At 26.5% G+C, this 21,858-nt stretch overlaps 1 protein-coding gene across 7 annotated transcripts; it reads right to left on the bottom strand.

Moving 5' to 3' along the window:
* Window positions 1-2,940: 2,940 nt before the first annotated feature.
* Window positions 2,941-21,806, bottom strand: LOC107445451 (Protein-L-isoaspartate (D-aspartate) O-methyltransferase). Of its 7 annotated transcripts, none has more exons than XR_006225537.2 (9): window positions 21,578-21,804; window positions 18,852-18,997; window positions 16,836-16,972; window positions 15,012-15,116; window positions 12,756-12,876; window positions 10,232-10,317; window positions 9,064-9,236; window positions 5,353-5,461; window positions 2,941-3,463 (listed from the first exon to the last, which is right to left on the bottom strand). XR_006225537.2 is itself a non-coding variant. In XM_071187795.1 (8 exons), the coding sequence occupies exons 2-8, from the start codon at window positions 18,970-18,972 to the stop codon at window positions 3,439-3,441; spliced, it is 768 nt and encodes a 255-aa protein (XP_071043896.1). In that variant the 5' UTR covers window positions 18,973-18,997; window positions 21,573-21,806; the 3' UTR covers window positions 2,941-3,438. The 7 variants fall into 7 exon arrangements, 2 of the variants coding, with proteins under 2 accessions (XP_071043896.1, XP_042901609.1); XR_011638281.1 differs by having other exon boundaries at window positions 8,940-9,236; window positions 21,573-21,635; XR_006225538.2 differs by having other exon boundaries at window positions 3,248-3,463; window positions 21,573-21,703.
* Window positions 21,807-21,858: the final 52 nt, after the last annotated feature.

The following is a 21,858-nucleotide window of genomic DNA, read 5'->3' as shown; positions in this document are numbered from 1 at the left end:
TCAACGGGCAGTTTACCTTTATTGGAGAACTGTCTAAGTAAGCCTAGTTCAACGATATCGACCTTGGAAGGGAATATTCGATTTATTTTTCCTTTTTGTTCTGCTCTTTTAATGACTTATTACCAAGATAAATAAATTCATTGGGTGATCGTTTTTACTTTCTTGTAATGGAAGCGGAAATAAACAATAAAAAAAAGTATTGGCAGACGACATTGAATTGATCTGGTGGATAGATGGCATTATATCTGATAAAGTGAATAAATCTCCAAAGCCCTTCCCTTAAAATATATTAGCTTTTGATTTTTAAGAAGAGGTAATTGGGTTGGGTTGCTAATTAACATTTATTTAGTTCTGTATGTTCTTATTTTTTAAATACCATGCTTTTGTTCTTATGTTGCCAGTTTCACCTACTGTTAGCAAAATATTTTCGAATTATTTTAACAATCACTTCTTGGTTTAATCAATTTGATTCAGGTGCTTTCCCTATTAACAGCAATATATACGAACCCCAGATTGTCTCGTGTTCGTTAGATATTATTATTCCAAAAAAACTCGGGCTTAGCAGAAATTGTATTGTCAGTAGGATTTGTTTTTGAGATAAAACATTCTGATTTAATTTGAAGTTTGCTAAGGTTTCTTAGAGAGCTTTCGCTTTTACCGGCAAAAAATTTAACTAAACTTTTTAAGGTGATAAATTTTAGATTTTGAAAACTTCGACCTTAAATAGCATAATGAATAAAAAGCTCCGAAATGGCTAAAAAAGGATGAAATGTTCAGAGACAACCAATGTCTTGTCTCGTACATTACCAGTATTTTGAAATATTTTTGAATTAAGTGGTCCTAGATTGAGCAGCAGCATTTGAAAGAGTGAAACGGGTGATCTAGGTTCTTTATGATCGAACACTTTTCTTCTAGATCAACTTCATAGACTATAGATCAACGTCATAATCACTAATAAAGAACTAAGAGTCATAAAAAATCAGGCTCAGTGTACAGTGCGCTAAAGAAAAACAAAAACGGATTACCCTGAATAACTTCTGATCTAATGATCGGATCTTCACATTCTACAACTCAATCTTAATGTTTCGAGGGGGTAACGTCGAATATTCTAAATTATTAGCGCAGACGATATTTTATGTAATAAAATCAGACAAAAACGTACTTTCTCTGAATAAACGTATCTTTTTTTAAACGGATTCGAATTTCTAAGTCCCAAAATAAAAGGCGTAGCCGCAATCTGGGAAATATGGACCCCATAGTTTGGTCAGGAGAGCGATCCAAGGTTTGGGCCTAATAATGTTAATTTTATTTTTGTGTTTTTTGCCATATCTCGAGAACTTTTTAAGCGAATTGAAAATTTTTGTACATAATTATGAATTTTTTTTTTCCAAAGATGATTCCACGCAGAAAATAGATTTTTAGTAAATATTTATTATTTTATGAATAAAATAGTCGAAAATTTTCGAATTGTAAGATGTACAATTTTTTACATCATTTTAAAGTATGTAATTTGACACGGCAAAATGCAAATTTTGAGCGAAGTCGGTTGAATAATTCCTGAAAAATCGAATTTTGAAATATGCGCTTGTTTAAAATTCGATTTTTCAGGAACTATTCGACCGATTTCGTATTTTGCCATGTAAAATTACATATTTTATAGTAATATAAAAAATTTTATACCTTACAATTCATAATTTTTCGCTTATTTTTAAATAAAAAAATAATACATATTTATAACAATTTTTTATTTTTTTTGCATGGAATTATCTTTGGATAATCAAATTTTTTAACTGTGTGCAAAAATTTTTCAATTCGCTTTAAACGTTTTCGAGCTATTGCGAAGTACGCAAAGAGTAAAATTAACAATAAGGGGTCCAAACTATGGGGACCATATTTATCAGATTGGGGCTACCCAATATTTATTATTTTATATTTTAGAGATTGAAAATTCATATCCCTTAAAAAAAAAGAAGGTATATTCATATAGAGAATTTATGTTTCCATGTCTGATTTCATAACTTAAAATATCGTTTGCACTAATTAACTAGCATATTTGAGGTCATCCCCTCGAATCATTAAGATTAAATCTTAAGAACGTGGAGATCAACTGAGTTTTAGATCAAAAGTTATTCAGGGGGGAGGAGGGAAAGTTATTCCCCCCCCCGCACTTTTCATAAGCACTGACGAAAAATCAACACAAGAGCGAATAATATAAAAAAAAAAAGATCACTTCGAAACTCTTTGACAGTAAGAAACTGACGAGATCTGTTTTTCGTTTTAGACGTTGTCCTGAAAAAAATAATTTTTTCCTTTTTAGTGTACTTGAAAAGAGCACATTTTAAAAATGTAATTCTATTTTATGATTTTTCCTCTTTTTAGTTTTGTTTACATTAGTTTTGCTCTAGCTAGTCAAAATTCTGATTGCAGGGATCCGAAAATCATCGAAACTCGTACTGTCGCCCAGTAGAGCACCTGTTGATAATATTGTAATAAATTGTGTTTGCATCATGTCACAAAGTAATTAAAACTTGCATTTGAACCAGACACAGAGCCTTAGTAGAAAGATCTAAATGCTATAAATATACTCACTGTAAATAAAATTAGAGCCTCAAGATTATGCGATTTCCCCACTCTTCACACTTTTCCTCTCTTCGCTACCGTGGTATCTGCAAATATTACCATTTATTTCTGAAAAATACTACCATGGGGAAAAGGGAAGATTTTTTGAAATAGAGATGGAAAAGTTCGTGAAGCAGAAAAATGCTTAACCTTGAAATGTCGAGTCAATTCATAAGGAGTAAAGACAAAAATTCTAATTGCAAGACTCTACTCCCACGTACACAAAAATAAGTTAATAAAATGTCGTTAAATAAAAAAATCAATCGCAAAAAGAAAAGTAATTTAGTATGAAAACTATTACACATTATAAAAAAACACACATCATCAGGAAATATTTTAATAATGAATTTAGTTTTACAGTTCATGAATATATTTAATTTTCAATAACAATCAAACATAACACACATCAGGGCATAGTCTAAACGCTATTATGAACAGACCATTATAAACAATGAACTATTTGCATAGATTTAAAGTTGAGTGCCCAACAGCGATTTATACATAACAATGACAAATATTCACATTCTCAAAACAATGTCAACATTTATTATATTCTATAGGGAAAAAAATAAATTTTGTCGACTCCATTTTCTTTTATACTTTCACCCTTAAAACCAAATCACACATGAAAGCATTCCATGAATTTATTGAAATGTAGACAATCAATCAAAACAGCGAGCTCAGGATCAGCAATGTTAAGTGTTATTGGCAGTTTGTCTAATTCTTCGGCACCTACATGCAGCTTGGGCCTCACTTTCGATCGCTGGGATGTTATGCAGGTAAGATGAAAGAAAGGATGAATATTGAATGAATCTCTTATCAAAATTCACTTGGGTCATGACTCCTAGAAGAAAATAATCATGAAAATGCAATTAATCACTAAGTTGAAGATCTTAGAGGAAAAACAGGCAAAGTGACATTTTGAAAACGAACAGATTTCCAAATTTAAGAACATGTTATAGTTGATCAGTAAATATATGACATTTATTTTCATTTAAATAAAGCAATTTTTAATAATAAGTTTTTTAACGCAGAGTCCTGTTGTCCTCATACAATAAAAGTGGAATTTCCTAAAATTCACTAAAATTCTCACAAATTTACGAGAATCACTTAACATATTCTTCCATTAAACCCTTTATTTATTTTAACACAGAATAAGATATCATTTTAGAACATAATTTTTTTGAACATTTATGATAAATTTGTCAAAATCAGATAATTTGTCTTGAAAAGAAAGTAATTCAATTCTCTCTTCTTGCATTAACAAAGCTATAACTAGAAAAATATTGAGTAATTCCAGTTTCAGTGTCATAACCACAATATGATACAATAACTTGAAATAAAATTTTTGGATTGTTTATGTAAAAATGTTCAATTGTGGTTGGATAATTAGAAACATTTCTTTTTCTGTTTACAGCTAGAAATACAATTTAATGCACCCATATATTTTGAAAGTTAAACACCTACATACATTTTAAAAAGCTCATATAATCCAAGATGAATATAGTTCAGCAACTAAGTTTTATCAATAACATGCATAACAATTTGATTACATTAATTAAATGCCAAAATATACTATCATTGCCTAATGTATCAAAAATGAAACAGTTATTAAATTTAATTAATAATTTTTTTGTTATTTTAAGTATTGGTATGAATTAATGAAAAAATGTTCAGTTGTAAAAAGAGAAAAAGTTGGCAATTTAAAGTGTTAAATACAGTTTATGCTCTTTAGTACAATCTTCCATTTCTACTGTAATAACTAACATGTTAAGTCCAATGTTTTAAATGCTATCAACGCCTTGTAATTCTGAACTCAATCCAGAAGATAAAGGAAAACTTGGTTCAAGTATTGGGACAATATGTACATATATATATCTGATATATGTCAAATTAGAAGGTATATATAATTTATACAGCAACCGCTGTGTGAGGGTTTCTGCAACCGAAAAAACTAAAATGCTAAAAATTGACAGCTACCCACTAAAAAAAATGATATCTTTAAAAAAAAAAGCAATCTTCATAGTCACAATAAATATTAATACACACATATTAAACAAATGATTTAAAAACACATTCGCAACTAATTTTTCATTGCAAACATAATATTTAATGCAAGGTAATGAAATTTTTATTTATATGAAAAAAAGCAGCAGATTAGAAATTAATAACTTACACAAAATAGTATTATCTAAAAGAGTAAAATTATACCAGCTAAAATTCACATCGCTCATATCAAAAATACAAAAACATGACAAAGTCTTATGAACTGATAGTCTAATTTTAAAAAAGCCAAAAAATTAAAGCATTAAACAATGTATTAAATTAAGTCTCTAAGCTTGTTGTTGTAAGCCTGTTGCTAAGCTAAGCAGCAATCAAATATAAACATAATTATACCAAAGTTTTATATAAGTAATAATGAGAGATTTGTCTATTATTAAGCAAATCTAAATAATAGGAGTATGGAATACGAATTATGGTGGTTCTTAAAAATATAATTAATAAGTATTAATAGGCTATAAACTTACAATAAAGTGTTTTCTAAAGCATCCCGTGCTTCTTCAAATCTTTTACTTCATTTTATAATTTTCTCTGAATTTATTTTTTAAAAAAAACATAGTGAATTAGATTTCCATGTGCTCAATCCTTGCTTTAAAGATATATTTACACATAAAATCTTACATCAACATTTACAATTATTAAATATCACTGCTAATATGAACAATTCATTACCTAATGTCTAAAAGCACTAAAGATACAATCCAACAACAGGAAAAGTCATAATTCAGTGTTTTAAGTTGACGTTGAAGAGTTTTTCCTCCGAAGAATTGCAGAGAGCAGTCTAAAAATTGAAATCACTCACTACATCATAATTAATTTTTTTTTCATGCGTAGTGGAATGTTTCTTATGTTCTTTTTTTACTTTCTAAATTTAATTTTTTTAAATAAAAATATAAAGTAACATATTTCATAAAATTATGCCTTTATTTAAAATCAAATTTTTACAACATCTCTTAATATGTTGAACTAGTATTATAACTAAGCAAAAATTGCGCAAGATAAATTATTTCTGTATTTAAAAAGTTTTATTCAAGAAGTGTTAGAAAAGTAGTGATTCAAAAATTAATGATTTCTTGGAAAATAATAACTATAAAGTAAAATTTTTATTCTAAAAAAATGGTGTGATTCGATTAATATATAGATTTATGAAGCTTGATTCTATCAGACATCAAGTTTAACTAAACTTTTCTTTAAATAAAGTAGGAAAAAAAAAAGCTTTCTGTTAGAAAAATAAAAATTTATATTGTTGATTAAATATATACCTTCCGATAGTATTTAATATTGGAAATATTTTAAGGAATACTGGCTGCCATCACTCCTTCTGAAAAAAATTTCTGCAGGTGCTTTTGAGCAGAACATAAAATGAATTGATAAATGATAAAAAAAAAATAATATTGAAACTACTTTTATAATTTGAACATTTTTCAATAACTTTTAAACTAAATTATTTTATTAACACTGGCTTATTTTAACTAATAGTTTATTGATTTATACATAAAATATAAACTGTTGTGAAAATTTTTACTTAATGATTTGATACCAGACAGAAGATGAAATGGATATATAATTATGAGATTTTAAGGAAATAATTATTTTTTCATAATTCACTTTTAAAATACTTTTTAAAATTATTTTAGAAGCGATGCATGTAGTGCTAAACCTCCTTTTTTTTAAATTTTAATCTATAATAACTTTTTCCTCCATACAACTACAGAAAAATAAGATTAATTATTTTTCATCTCCAAAATTTCGATTTCAATAAAGCGAAAAACAAGTGCACAGAAATTAAAGCAGAACAAAACGAAATAAATCGATAAATAAAAATAAAATATAAATGAAAAAAAAAAACCTACACGTCACATCATTGTCTTTTAAAATATAATTCTTGTATTTCAAAGAATAAAAAAAGAAACAGAAGTGATCTAGAGATCATTTCAGACACATTTTAATTCAGCATAATAAATGATTCACTCAGAGAATTTCATTAAAGGCAATCTTATAAAAACTTAATAATTTATTGCAAAATGGTCTTTGCAGAAGAATAATGAAAAAATTGCTAACAATTGGCACATTTTTTTACTATCGCGTTTGATGGAATTAATTGTGCTTTTTTTTAATGCTTTTGGTAAATTAAAATATATTTTACTTGGTGTGTTAAATGTTGAGCTATAGCAACATGGTACAGTACATGTAGTTTGTGCTTGAAGCTATCTTTGTTAATTTTTATGGAAGATCTATTTGGCATGGCAGATGATTTCACTATACCAGAAAGTGGCAGGTGTTGTAGTGGTCCCAAATTCTGCCCTCATCAGTGGAGGTGGGAAAAATAGCTGCGATTTACGAGGCAGGGCTAATCAAACAATTTTTAACAATAATTACTAAATATCTAGAAACCCCACTGAACTAAAATTAGTGTCTATCATCGTAAAATGACATTTTAATTTCAATTTAAAAAAATGAAAAAAGTATGCAGGTTCCTTATTTAGACCTATTTAAAGCTTTTTAAATTACATTCAAAACAAGGTGGACTAAAAATAAAATAAAAAAGTAAGAACAGAAAATTTATAGTATTAATTTCTGAGTTATATATTGAAATCTTGTGATCAACTATAGAGTGTAATTCAAAATATATGAAATAAAATTGGGTTATAAATACTACACTGAATGGCTAGAAATCACTTTTTCACATCAAATGCATAGAAATAAAAAAAAATAATTTAGTAACAAATTAATAATACATAAAATTGTGAAATATACATAAATTTTTACAAAATTGCCAATGTCACGGTTAGCATTAGTAATCATTCAATCATTAAAAAAAAACTTTAATGATGGGTTAACACTCAATCTGCTGAGTTAGTGTTTTAATATACTTCAAAATAAAACAGCCACTTAACTATAATTACTAAAACACTATGTAAAAATATTTGTTTGCACAACTAAAAATTTCACAATATAGTTTCTGAAATTACAATTACTCTTTCATCAGCTTTTGGTATTGCTATATCAAAAAAAAGCTCATATAAAATCGAGAAAAATTGCTAATTTATAGAATTCATAATTTTTTACTTTCACACTGTGGTTGAAAAAAAAACACACATTATCAATTTAACATCTATTATCTTTCAGTAGGAAATGGTCAAAAAAATTGACCTTAAACAATTTAAATGAAACAAAAGAGTTAACTTAAATGTCAAAAATTTATTTTATATTAATACACAATAATCATTTAAAAAGAAAACCATAAAGTTTACATGAAATTAGAACAGAAGTAAAACATCGTAATAATAACATGTTTTTCTTTTCAAAAATAAAAAGTCTATTCTTTCTTGTATGACATCCCCGCCATCACAGCAACCCTTCTTTTATAATGAGAGATACATAAAATCTCCTTTGACATTCTATTGAAACTACATTCTTTTAATGCCCATAAGAAAATCGATTTTTTCCCCTTTAATCTCAGAAAAACTTTCATAAAAAATAGGTGACAAGCATGTTTACACTTTCAAAACGAAATGATTCTCTTGACATTTAATCATTTGAAGGCAAAAAAATTAAAAAGAAACTATAATTCCTATTCTTCTGACGTTATTGCATGTTAGATATGAAACAGTTAGTTCTACAAGGCCTAATAGGATAATGAAATACAGATAACTTTACAAAATTAATAATTGAATGAGAATATTGCACTCGCATCTGGAAATGTATAAGTTTATTAGTTATTTAAAAACTCATTTCCAATTTCAGAAAAATTATTTTTAAGTTGTATAATAAACTTATAAATCATATTTTTCTTGTTTGAAAATGTTCTAGATTTTTATGAAATGTTTGAGTAATATTTCTTCTTAGTTTAGATTATATTTAAACTAAGAAGAAATNAAAAAAAAAAAAAAAAAAAAAATCATTCTTGAGGGTTGTTTATTTTCAAGTTACATAAATTACTCACAGGCTTTTTAATTTTGCTTAGACTTTTCAGTTTTCAAGGCGTATGTCACTTAATGAAAACCTTTGCTCACACTTTATGTTTCACATTTGTGTTATTATCAATTATTTTGTCTTGTTTTTTTAAAATTTACTTTAAACAGTATCATAGTCTGTATTTTCGAAATTAGGCCTTTCGCAATAAAGATGATCTTTAATGAAAAGCTACATTTATATCCTTGTACAACAATTTAAAGAATTTGATAATTATGAATAAAGTCCATCATTTATTTGATAAGCTAAGAGTAAATATTTAAGGTTTAATTTTGTAAACTCACCATATAGTAAATTCACCTTATAATGTCTTGGTTGATACTTAGATCAAGAGTCAAAGATATGTTGCTTAAAGTAAAGTAATTTATACATAAGTGAAATGGAGTTTATTAAAAAATGGAACACAACCTTCCAGGCCATTGTGCTTCTTTGTCAGTTAGGGGCACATACACAACACCCATTAGGGATGTCCTCCTTATGGTGTTATCAGGTAGTTTTTCTATCTGCTCTAGCATCTGGTTGTGCCCTTCTCTTCCAACAGGTACAATCAGTTTACCACCCACTTTCAGCTGATTTACCAACTATAAAAGAATCAATAAATGTACCTTTAGTACACAGAAAAGAAGTTAAAAACTTTAATTTGGGAGGTACAGAAAGGATTTGATAAATCAGCATTATTTCAAACTTTATAATTCATTCTCTCAAATAGAGATATTTAATCCATAAGGATGAAATGGATAAAAACGAACCCTCTCCGATTGTCAATATTTTCTGGTTCTTAATGACAAGAATTCCATCGCTATTGGCAACTAATTGAGGAATTAATGAAAACAAGATGTCAGTAATGTCAATTCTATATCGCAACCAATTTCTTCCATTTTTAAAGGATTTAACTCCTGCTGAAAGTTTATTGCTTAGATTAAAGTTTTTATTGTAAAAGGACTTGACTGCAGATTCATAGGGACAGAAAATATTATTCACTAAATCGAGGATAATTCGTAATATCGGGGCAAAATAAAAATGGACTAACCTTATGGAAAATTTCAAACAAATCTAATAAACAAATGCACAAAGTAAATAGAAATCTTTCACTTTTTACTTAGGAATTTAAAATACAGTGAATAATTACATGCTGATTTATTTGAAATTTTAAAGCTTTTCGTGAGTAAGGTTTGCTTATTACTTCAAAGAGTTTTTTTTCGACGTCATGAAGAAAAGAAAATATTCCTTCATTTACATCTTGCTGCATTATGTAAGTTTTTACTGTTTCCAAACCGTGCAAAGCATCAGAAAAAGTAACAGTTTTTACTGTAGATTGATTACCATCATCGACTTCTGCCAGAGTCGCTATTCAATGATTCCTACAAATCTACTCCATTATTTACTATAACTGGTTAAATTGCGAGATTCGGTAAATAGGGGTTCGTTAAACCGGGGTTCTATTGTATTACAAAGTTAATGTTATTCAAATTATCATATAAAAATTTTATCAATATTTTATTACAATGCAAAAAAATTTCAAACATTAAAAAAGAAAAACAATAATTAAGAAAAATTATATAAATGAGTCAAATACCTCTGGTGGCAATTCAGGAGCAGCAGCCCCTACATGAATAGCATCATAAGGAGCCTCTGCTTCATACCCTTGCCTCCCATCACCAACTGCAATGGAAATTATTAATAGTTGTAAAGATAAATTATAAATAGTTGGGCCAAAAGAAAAACAGATCACCCTGAATAGCTTTTGATTTAATGATTGGATCTTCACCTTCTAGAACTCAATCGTGATGGTTAAAGGAGATATTCTCAAAGATGCTAATTAATTAGTGCAGACGATATTTTAAGTAAAGAAATCGGACACAAAAACGTATTTTCTCTGAATAAACACTCTTTTCAACAGATTCAGATTTCTAACCCAAAAAATATAGGAGGTTTTGTGACTGATTTCGTAACTTAAATTATCGTCTGTATTAATTAGTTAGGTTATTTGAGGTCACCCCTTTAAACCACTAAGAATCAGTTTAAGGACGGGAAATTCTGATCATTAGATCAAAAATGATTAAGGGGACCGTTTTTTTTATCATACTGTACATGACATAGCACCCCAAGTTATAAAATGTATGAAAACTAATGAATAATAATAGAATAGTCTTTTTGTATGAAATGATGAATTTTGATATGACAAGATTTAATAGAACATTTAAACAACCAAAATTTGAGTTACATTGATAAAAATTAATGTCTAAGGTAATTAACAAAACGTAATGTCAAAGAGGTTTATAAGGAAAAAAAAACAGAAAATTATGTGCAATGCAATAATATATTTCAACACACATTGCATTAAATATAAAGTAAAGACAACTGTTTTATTGAATTAATATAAACCATCCATTTATGAAACTTTCATTAAACCAGTCCTAATGTATGATACAGAGATCTGGCATTTAATAAAAAATAGAGAATAAAAAATATCAGTTTTTAAGAAAAAGGTTCTAGGATGTATTCTTGGTGAAGCCAAAGAAAAAGGCTTTTACTGAAAACGTTTTGACTTGGAAGTTTTAAGAATTTTGAAAGAGCCAAATATCATAAAATGCATTAAAATTAACAGATTGAGCCTGACGGCTCAGTAAAGAGTTGGAAAAGAAGGCCAAAACAACCACTACTACCATTTTAATGTGATTAGGTAAAAAAAAACTGGCAATCTAGGTGAATTCATTGGTTGTCCAGAAAGAATCTTCAACAGAAGGCCTTGGCCGACCCTAAGCAGTTATGCCAATCACGATGATGAATATAAACCCAGATTGGAATTTAAAATCATCAATAGATATGTAAAAAGGTATAATGCATCTGTACAAGGCTTAAAAAAAATTAAAAACTGTGGCAAAACAAGTATCAATTTAATATCTGAATGGACATTTAATGCATTATAATAATGTTTATATTGTTACAAAAAAAATTATATTTGAGGTTTATGACACAATTTCAGAGACACGTTTTTACATTGGATATTCATAACATGACATGGTTAAAAGAGGTGTTATAATAACCATACAATTCGATAAATATTGAGTATATGCATAATTTTGTTATAAAAGTAAGGATATCACAGAAAACTAAAAAAATATTATAAAAAAATATCATATAATATAATAAGGGTGACAACAAAGGAAGGAACAAATAAAATAAAAGGAGGAAATCAGAAGGGGACCTTCTGGATGTGGAACCCGTGTTAGCAGTAAAAAGGATAGGAAAATTAGCCGTAAATTCCCAAATGAACAACCCATAGCAAAGGATAAGGCCAGGATCTTTGGCTGCAATAACCTTAATTTCATTTTCTTACATTGCGTACTTACTAACTTAAAAATTCAATGCTCATAATCATGAGAAAAATTTAAATTAAAAGCATAAGCATAAAAGGTTTTTATAAGCAGATGTCTCTGAAATTTCTAGCACTCAGAGAATTTCCTTGTATTCTAGTATATGTTAAACATTTTTCTGACATCAATTTCATAAAAAAAAAAAACTTACCTTTTAATTAACATGTTTTAAAAGTTTATTTCGAGTTAAAATAGTTGCTCTATCAATAAAATAAAAATTTAAAAATGCTTTTATTGTATAACAAAAACATAATAATGGTTCACAAAAATTATGAAGACATAGTTAAAAATTAGAACAAAATTAAGAACCAGTTATATAGTTTAAAAAAAGTGTTAATTTATAAAAATGTATTTTATTCAATAATAAATACATACTTAATGGTTCATAAAAATTTAAGAACAAAACTGGGTATATTGTTAAAAAAAAATTAGCAACTCTATTTTTAGCTGACATACAGAGTTAAGAAAAACATTACACAACATAAAATATTTTCTATTGTTTTACTTAAATTAATTTTAATAATTCATAAATTCAACTAAATTTTTATGTATAAAAATTTTGCACCAATAGGCAGGAGTCAGATTTCCTTAGAACAACATACTCATATGCATTGATAAATTTCATTATTAAAACTATATTCAGAATTTTAAAAAACTGACATTATATGAGAAATTCTTAGTTACAAGGAAAGCAGTTATAAAAGAAAGAAAAAAAGTATTCACCGACTAGTTTTATTCTCCCACTTTCAATAAGTCCTGGCTGATCTTTTTTAACATTTTCAATGGACATGTTAACTAAATTCTCAATATGATCAATTCCAACAGCTTTACCTTTCTCTCCAACCTAGAATTTTAAAAAAAATAATAAATTAAAAAAAAAAAATAGATACAAATTTAGGAATAAATTTTAAGAATTTAAAAAAATAAGTCTATTTGTTTTTTTTCTTTTTTTTTTAAAAAAAAATATATAAATTTTTTAATCAGAAAAGATACATGTAACTAAGTTAACGGGATATTTTTCAAAATTTGTTTAATGGATAAAAAATAAAAAACATAGTTAGAAAGAAATAATTTTTTTTAAAAAAATTAGGCAAATGATGTTTTCTTTTAATGGAATTTGTGCACAAAAAAAAATTATCATTTTGCCAGATATAACACACACATTACAGATGTAGCACAGACGTTTGAAACTGAGTATCATTTATAATCGTGCACACTTGACCGCAAAATATATAATTAAACATTTAAGAAAATTTGAAAATAGAAACAAAAAGTATAAACCTAAACTCAAACAAATAGCTCAAATGAAAGTAACAAATAATAAAAAGTTAGAAAAGACAGTCAAATCTTGATACCACAAACTTAAAAGGAGGTATGAAAAGAAATTAATGTCTGAAAAAGTCAACATAGATAAGTAAGAAATGGTTTTGCATTTTAAATTATATGCAGTAATTACAAAAATAGAAAACAATAATATTAAATTATTTATAAAAAATTTTTTCTTCAGAATTTAAACTGGTAATTCAATACCATTTTTTTTTTATTCTTTTACTTATATAATTTACAACAGGGGCAGAACTTGTGGCCTGAAAACTGATAGCAGCCCTTGAATGATCAATGAGTGACTATCTGCCTTGCAACCAAAAATTGGAAAAAGCTATATAAATAGTACAAGAAATTTTATAACTGTTTTTGTAACTTTGAAAGAAAAAAAGTGCAAAATTTATGAGATTAAAATTTCAAAATGTAGGATCAAAAATATAAAATTTTATTTAAAAAAAATCATGTTTAAAACAAACATAATTGTAGGCATTGATCAAAAATTACATACAGGAGGGAAAAAAATTCACAGAAAACTTTTTAATTTAATAACATTAAAGAAGAAGTATAAAAAAATTTAAATATTTTTAAATTCAAAAATATTCTACAAAAACTTTTTTTTATTTCTAAGATAAACTGATACATAATAAGATAATTATTTAAGAATAATAAGTTTATAATCTATCAGGATCTCTAAAAAATGAATAAAGCTAAAAGATGTTTGTTTCTATAATTAAAATGGCGAATATATATTTAAAATACTATATATTATTTGCGAAGCTTAAAAATTTACAGCTTTGAAGTACAGCCTTTTCAGTGTAGACTGACAGAAAAAAGGAATAAAAATTTATACACAGAAACACATGAGACATAGAAAAAAAATAAAAATATGCAAACATATACATTATTAATATATTTTTTAAATGTATGACAATTTAACTAAAATAAATAACAAAAATTATTTTCAAAAATAACCATATCCTAAAACACTGCTAATCCCATCCTAAAAAACAGCTAAAATTATCCTAAATAAAACAAATATAATACTGAAATGTTTTAACTTGCAGTAAAAACTCCTGTTACTTTATAATGAAATATAAAGATCCAATTTCAAAGCAACAGAAAATCATATATATGTAGAATTCATGCATAAATATTAAATAGGCATTTGAAAAAAGAATTAAAATTTACAGCATGATAAAAGCTATACATGAAAGAATTAAATTTTTTTAAATCATAATTACGTGTATTGTTTTAAAAATTTCTTACAAGAAAATAATTGTAGATTACTTTAATCACCTAACCTCAAACCCAACAACAAGACTCAAACGTGAGTTAATGTAATCATTTTATCCCGAATTAAAAAGTGTAAATAGATGAAATACTTAACTTTGGATTGCTTAACAGTAACAAAGTAAATTAATTTGCCAATTCATAAATAAAAATATTATCATATAATTAATATTATTATATAATACTGATGTATGGTCACAAGAAGCAAGGAAAAAGCTGGCTACTTTTAAAGCAATAGAAAATACCAACTCAGAGTTCATCAAACAACTTTGCATCAAAATGACAGAGAATGAAGATCACATATTGAGAACTACTTAAATCAATACTAAAACAGTATTGCAAAAATTAACAAAATAAAAATATTACCATCAATGCCATACAAGTTGTAAGATAGCCACTGCCAGAACCCACATCCAATGCTTTTGCTCCTTCATACAAATTATCTTTCAACAACTCCAAAGCATGAGCATGCTGAAATATTAAATTATTATTCTAAATGAAACTGAAATATTTTCTCTTTAATTGTCAAAATAGAATGTAGATTTGCCATATTAACCATAAACTTAAATAGGTTAATTTAAACTGTATAACACTGAGTGTGAATAACTGTAATGATTGTTATGAAAGATAAAAAATCTATAATTCCTGTAAAAGGGAAAAGTAATAATTTTGTAATACTAAAATATAATTACTAGAGTATATACTAGATATAGTATATACTCTAGTAGTAATATACTAGAGTATAATTGTATTATGATAAAACCTGTAGAATCAATTTGCTAAATAAAATTCAATTTAACCTTATTAATTAGAACTATTACAAAATAGAGCTAAATAATTTAAATTCAAAACTTTAATGTAATATTTTAATTCCCTTAATTATCACTTAAAATTAAACATTCATACTATGTATTTTTAACTATCCATTATGAACAAAAGAAATTCATACTTTAAAAATAAATATTAAGGTTAGAAAAATACTTTATGTAAACTAAATATGTTTTCCAGAGATCTCCCTAGGAATTAAAAAGGGCAAGGCACTGCCTCCCTGGAAATAGCACTTAGATTTTTGAAAGGGCACTCACTTACCACTGTAAAAATGTATCCAAAATGTACAATATTATGTAATAACTGAAATATATCCTCAAAAGTTTTTAAACTACTATCTTAAACTATTTTGTGTGCATACATTTCAAAAAGTAATTCTCTCTCATTATCAAAATAAGAGAAAAATTTGTAGTTTATAAAAATGATTAAAACATGCTAAAAGGCAATCTCTGTTCTCATTTTTTTTTCCTTCAAAAAAAGAAAACTAAAAAAATGATTAATCAATAAATAGCTTGAAAGTCATTTTCTATAACTTAAACTGAAAATTGAAGAAAATAAACATTTAAAAGTGTATTTAAAAAAATGTATTTGTTTAATAAAGAGCTTTAAAATCACAAAAGGGATATTAATATCCCTGCAAAAAATATCATTATCAAACTTTAACCAGTTCAGAATTATCCTAACAAAGTAAATATTTGTAATACTAATCAGAATTAAATCTATAAACACAGATAAATTTTACCAGTGTTTAATTATTTAAACAGTAAATTAATTTCTTTCAAAATGGAATATGAATAAAAATACAATGTGTTTAAGGAATGGCGGTTAATTTTTACAAAAAGGGTAAAAAAAAGGTGCATTTATTGGGATCAAAGGGCAGGCAGGGTGGGCCGCCCTTAAAAAAAATGCATATGGAGAACACTGTGTTTTCATTTAAAACCATGATACAATAAAGATAATAAAATTAATTTTTTATAAAAGCTTACAAAAAAGTAAATTTTTTAAAGAGTTTTAATCTTATCAATGCAAGCTGTCTAATAGTTTTGAAATAAATAGTTGCTTAAACTTCTGAGTCTGCTACAAATAAGTAAATTGGTCCCTAATTTACTTAATTGTATATTGTTTTTAAAAGGGATACAAAAACAAAATTTTAAGAGGCGTAGAGAAGAACCTTAGAACTTGCTTTTTTAAAAGTATTTTATGAAACTACCGTTTTTCCAAAAGTTGAATTTGTGAAGGTACCACTAAATGGTATTAAAGTTCTCCTGGACAGACTCCTGGGGTTAGACCCAAAATACGATCACCCCTGAATATATTTATGAAGGACATGGAGCATCAATAAAAACAATAAATAAAAGTTACCATATGAGGTGCACTTATAGTGACTGCATATCCTATTCCCTGAGGAGAGTCCATGTAAGGGTTATTCTTGCAATAGTTGACTCTATCCACAGCCAGCATTGTTCTTTCAACTTTGGGATCTTTTATAATGCCATTTTCTAAACAACATAAATTATGCTTATGTTTAATTATTAATAAAATATTTAAATATTTTAAAATCATATTGCCAGTAATAATTTAATTTATATAAGTGCAAACTATTGTTACTATTTTTTATAAGTCGATTTAAGCAAAGTAAATTTTAAAGAAGATATAAAAATGACAATGCTTTTCATTTTTTCTCTCTCTTCTTTCTGTGGCATTAAATGAGGGCTTAGTTTGTTTTTGAATTTTGGTTTGGTTAAAGATTTTCAGAAAGTTATGTGCTTTGGTTTGAAATAAGAATATTTTTTAATAGGTTTTTTGAACAATGTTTTCCTTTTGTAATTAGACTACATATTTTAATTTTGTATTTCTTTCCTCTCTTCCTGGACTATTTACAAAACATTTGAGGTACAGAGAGAGCAATTTTTAGACATTTGTCGCTTTCTCATGATAGAAAAGATTTTGTGTTTTTATGACTTCCGGAGTTGGCACCCTCTGACGACGTCAGCTTTGGTAGTAATTTTTATATTTTTCATTATTTTCTTCCTTAAAATTTTCTATTGGTTTCAATTTTCTTATGAAATTTCTGCTGCATTGCAGAACCTTCCTTTAGAATTGTAGTACAGTAGGGAACCGATTATCCGGAACGGTCGGGATCATCGCTATTCCGGATAACTGATTTTTCCGGTTTTCTGAATCACTACAAAAGCCGCTTTTTTTATTGTTAAACCAACTAAAAAAAGAAAAAAAAAATATTTGGAAAAAATCTTAAAAATAAGAAAAAACAATGAAGTAATACACTAATGATTATTTCCAAAATGATGGTAAGGTAAACATCTTTAAAAAAAGAAAGAAAAATCGTAAAATCTTATGAGGAAATTTTTTTTTTTAAAAAATGGCGAAAAAAAGGAATCGAATTTCGTTCCGGTTTTTTGGTTTTCCGATTTCTGGATAATGGGTTCTGTACTGTATATAAATTGCTCTATACATGATTTTTTATTTCTCTTCTTATTATTTAAGTAAAGTAAAGCATCTGTATTTCATTTTTTTCTATTTGAAATTTATTGATTACACTACCTAATGAATTATTTTATTACTTAAGAAAATTTGCACATTGGTTTATTTTTTTTTTACACAATTAAATATTTCAACAAGCATTTTTAATTTCGACAGAAAATTAATAATAAAATTCATAAAAACTTGAAAAATTCTTAATTAAGGTATAGGTATTTGGCATGCTTAAATCAGCTTTATTATTTCAGCTATTGGCGATTGAAATAGACTACGGGAGGTGCATTGCAGAACTCTTTACCTATGGCTAACCTTTGCATGCCTTCACCATTAGCATGTGGATAGTAATAGAAGTAGGAAGTATGCTAGTTTCTGCCTTGAACTGATTAAAAAAACATTTTAAGTTTGGAAATTATATAAAACTCAAAACTACATTAAACATAATTCTTAAAACAAGCTACGCAAGAATTTTAAAAAATATTTTTGACAATTTAAATGCGAAGAGTATTATGGAAAAGGGAAGGAGCTAGACATGGATTTAGTATTCATCTTATTTGAGCATTGGGATAAGATAATGAATAATAAACTTTTTTTCTTCATAAAAATATTTAAATAAAATTCAAAAATATGCACAATCTGGAAAAACAGATAATTCATTTCAAAAAATTTTTACATGCTAAAACTATAAAATAGCAATCGGTAATTAGTTTTCAATAATTTAATAATAAAAATAAAAATCTAAGTACTAATAATTACTAAAATGTACAATAAAAACATGCTAAATGCATCATAGAGATTTTAACTTAAAAAATGACTCAATGCATTATACTCAAAACAATCAAACAAACACAAATTTAAAAGGAAAACATCAGAAATTCCTACTTTTTAAATTTAGCACAAGATCTGCATTATTTTTTCCATGGGAACGCCAAGCCATGAATGGAGGGACGAAGATATTCAATATTGAGAACTGAAAAAATAAATGTAGTTTCCTCTGGAGCATTTACATAACTTTCCCAAAATGGAAACTAAAAGTAAAAAATCTATTTCAATATTCTATGAGAATAACAGCTTTATAAGAAATAAAAATACAATGATAAATTAACTATAAACTAAAATGCTTCTTTTTAAAAACTTCACATAATTATTAAAATTATTATGCACTATTTCTTTGAAAAATAATATTCAAATAAAGGCTTAAAATGTCTTTATTAAATCTTGTTTTATCATGATTGATAAACAACATTGATGACATAAAAAGCATATTTTTTTGAAGAAAAGATATAGGAAAATTTAATGATAGTTAATACTTTTGCTTTGATTATAACCTGGTTGGAGAATAATCAAAGTTATAGAAAAGAAAAATTGCAAAAACCTTTCTCAATTAGCTAAACCTCATTATCATCATAGTTGGCCAGACAGCCCAATGTGGGCCAATGCCTTCCTTAATTAGCTAAACATCAATTAAAAATTTTTTACTGAACATTCAATGAATGAGACAGAGAACACTTTCCACTCTGTGGTGAAAGAAAAGAGATCAATTCAACTATTATAGCCAGAATTAATTCAGAAAACAAATTTTACTTTCTGCCACCGGCACGGCGTCGTAGAACATTAAAGAGTTCTTGCAGAAAGATTCTTGGTTTTATTTTCTGTAGAAATTTTCTTTCTATTTTTTTATGCAGGTATTTCTATTGATTTTTCATAGCTTTAAAATCTGATACTTTTAATACGATATTAGTGATTACAACTGAATCCCAAAATAAAAACACGCATTTAGTTACTCCGTTTTGAAGACTCTGATGTCTATCTTTTTTCTTCTTCTCGGTAGTTACTGCAACGGACTTCACGTTTTTTCTTTTATTAATTTGATGATGATTTACGAAAGGCGAAAAGGAAATAATTAGTGTGTTTTCACCCTACGAAATACAAGAACATTGCCCATAATATTATAGAATTAAAAAAAATATTACATACTCAATTAAAAAAATTATTTTATTTGATTCCAAAAGTTTTTTTTCTTTTTGAAGTTGATGCTTCTGCTACTTTAAATTAGTAACTTGTATATTTGTTATTTGAAAATTATCGTGCAGAAAGATATTAGTATTAGAGAGATATGTCGCAGTAGCCTACAAAAATTGTGCCACCAGGCCTATTATTAATTTATTGTGAAATACTCTACAATAGAATCTCTCACATCATTTTTGAATCTTTCATTATTTCTCCTACATAATTTTATTTCAACAGATCCCTTACAAATGTAACCAGAATAATCCACACATTTTTCAAATAAACTGTTCTTCAGTAAAATATGAAATTTTAGTGTTAATAGATAATTATTCAGCTAAAATACACTTAGATACTTTTCTAACTAGATGGCAACAAAAATCTATGTAGGATTATGCACCAAAATGGTCACCAAGTTCTAGTGCCAGGCTGTAGAACTAGAAACTATGAAAAACATAACAGAGAAAAGTACCGAATCTCAGTGTAAAATTTCCGACATATATTTCTTAAAATTTATTGCAAGTATGAGAACTGGGCACAAAAGTTCCCACAAAAATAAAACTCCACAAAATTCAAACATTCTCGTACTTAGCTAACAGAAAAGACAAAATACTTGCGCTAATAGAAAATAATTTAAATCTGAACTATGAAAAGAAATAAATTAATAAATAAAATTTAAAAAGTAAGTATACATAAATTTTAACAAGTGATATTAAATACTTATTAAAATAGATTTGGATGTCTACATCCCTTTATGTTAATCTCAGTACAAACTGGCATAGACATAGATACTTAAAATGGGGAAATAAATTTTAAATTCTGAAATGTCAGAATTTGGGCAAATAATTAAACCAACGACTAATAAAGTTATTCACATTCAAAAATAAACACTGAAAAAACAATGTACTTTGTTTCTGATGACAAAAAACAAAATGTTTGCAGCATTTAAAAAGAAACAAAAACACACCAGAACCAAACGAAAAGTAGTAATAACTTTATCTACAAAATTATGAATATTTCTCAATTTGGCAGGAATTATGACACAGACAAGCAACAAATATACACTAAAATTGACTTGTTGATATTTTAATCTTTATATATCCTAAGTAGAAATTAAATCACACTTTGTTGATCTTTAAATGTCACAAAAGGTAACTTTTATCTGTGGGTTCAATAGGGATTTATTTTAACTGTCACAAAAATTAGAAATATAGCTGGAATTGGGTTTTAAACAGATTTATTTTATTAAATACCAGTAATAAATTACTCATTTTTGTTAAAGTCAGTTTTAAAATATTAAGATTCATGATTACAGCCTCCTCAAAAAATTTAAAAAAAATGTTACTCCAAAAATTAAACGAAATAAAAACCAAACTTGTTCTAGGAACAATTAATTACTGAAAGAAAAATCAATAGTATATATGACATTAATAATCAATTTAATACTTTGGAAACATTTAGTATTTTAAAATTATTAGTAAAGAAATTTATCAAACAAAATGTCCATGGTCTAAGTCAAAATGAAAAAGAAACTTTTTATCAAAAAACTATTTTGAATACAATAACAAATTAATATATGAATTAAATAAAAAATACTTCACAAATAAAAATTTTGCAGAAAACCAAACCCGCATCAAAATATTTTCGAAATTTTGAAGTAAATTTAGAACTCGGTTACAAATAAGCTTGTAAAATTTTTATATAAATATTGTTTTATTGAGTTGAAAACTATAATTAAAAGAGACATAATATTGAGATAAAATAACATAAAATTTTATAAATGAAGAAAATTAAATTTCATTCAATATTTTATATTGATATTTTTTGCTTAATGCTAAAAACTTTTAACGATAACGATTAAAATAAATTTTTCGATTATGAC

The sequence above is a fragment of the Parasteatoda tepidariorum genome, chromosome 1, assembly GCF_043381705.1.
Source record: "Parasteatoda tepidariorum isolate YZ-2023 chromosome 1, CAS_Ptep_4.0, whole genome shotgun sequence".
NCBI lineage: Eukaryota > Metazoa > Arthropoda > Arachnida > Araneae > Theridiidae > Parasteatoda > Parasteatoda tepidariorum.
This window is presented reverse-complemented; position numbering and strand designations above follow the sequence as displayed.

Excerpts from the sequence above, each read along its gene's own strand:
- LOC107445451 (XM_071187795.1), bottom strand. The coding sequence starts at position 18,972 with ATGCTCCAGAGGAAACTACATTTATTTTTTCAGTTCTCAATATTGAAT. Across the intron at positions 16,973-18,851 it reads TCTTGTGCTAAATTTAAAAA|AAAATGGCATTATAAAAGAT; the intron begins GTAGGAATTTCT and ends TATGTTGTTTAG. Across the intron at positions 12,877-15,011 it reads CAACTTGTATGGCATTGATG|GTTGGAGAGAAAGGTAAAGC; the intron begins GTAATATTTTTA and ends TTAAAATTCTAG.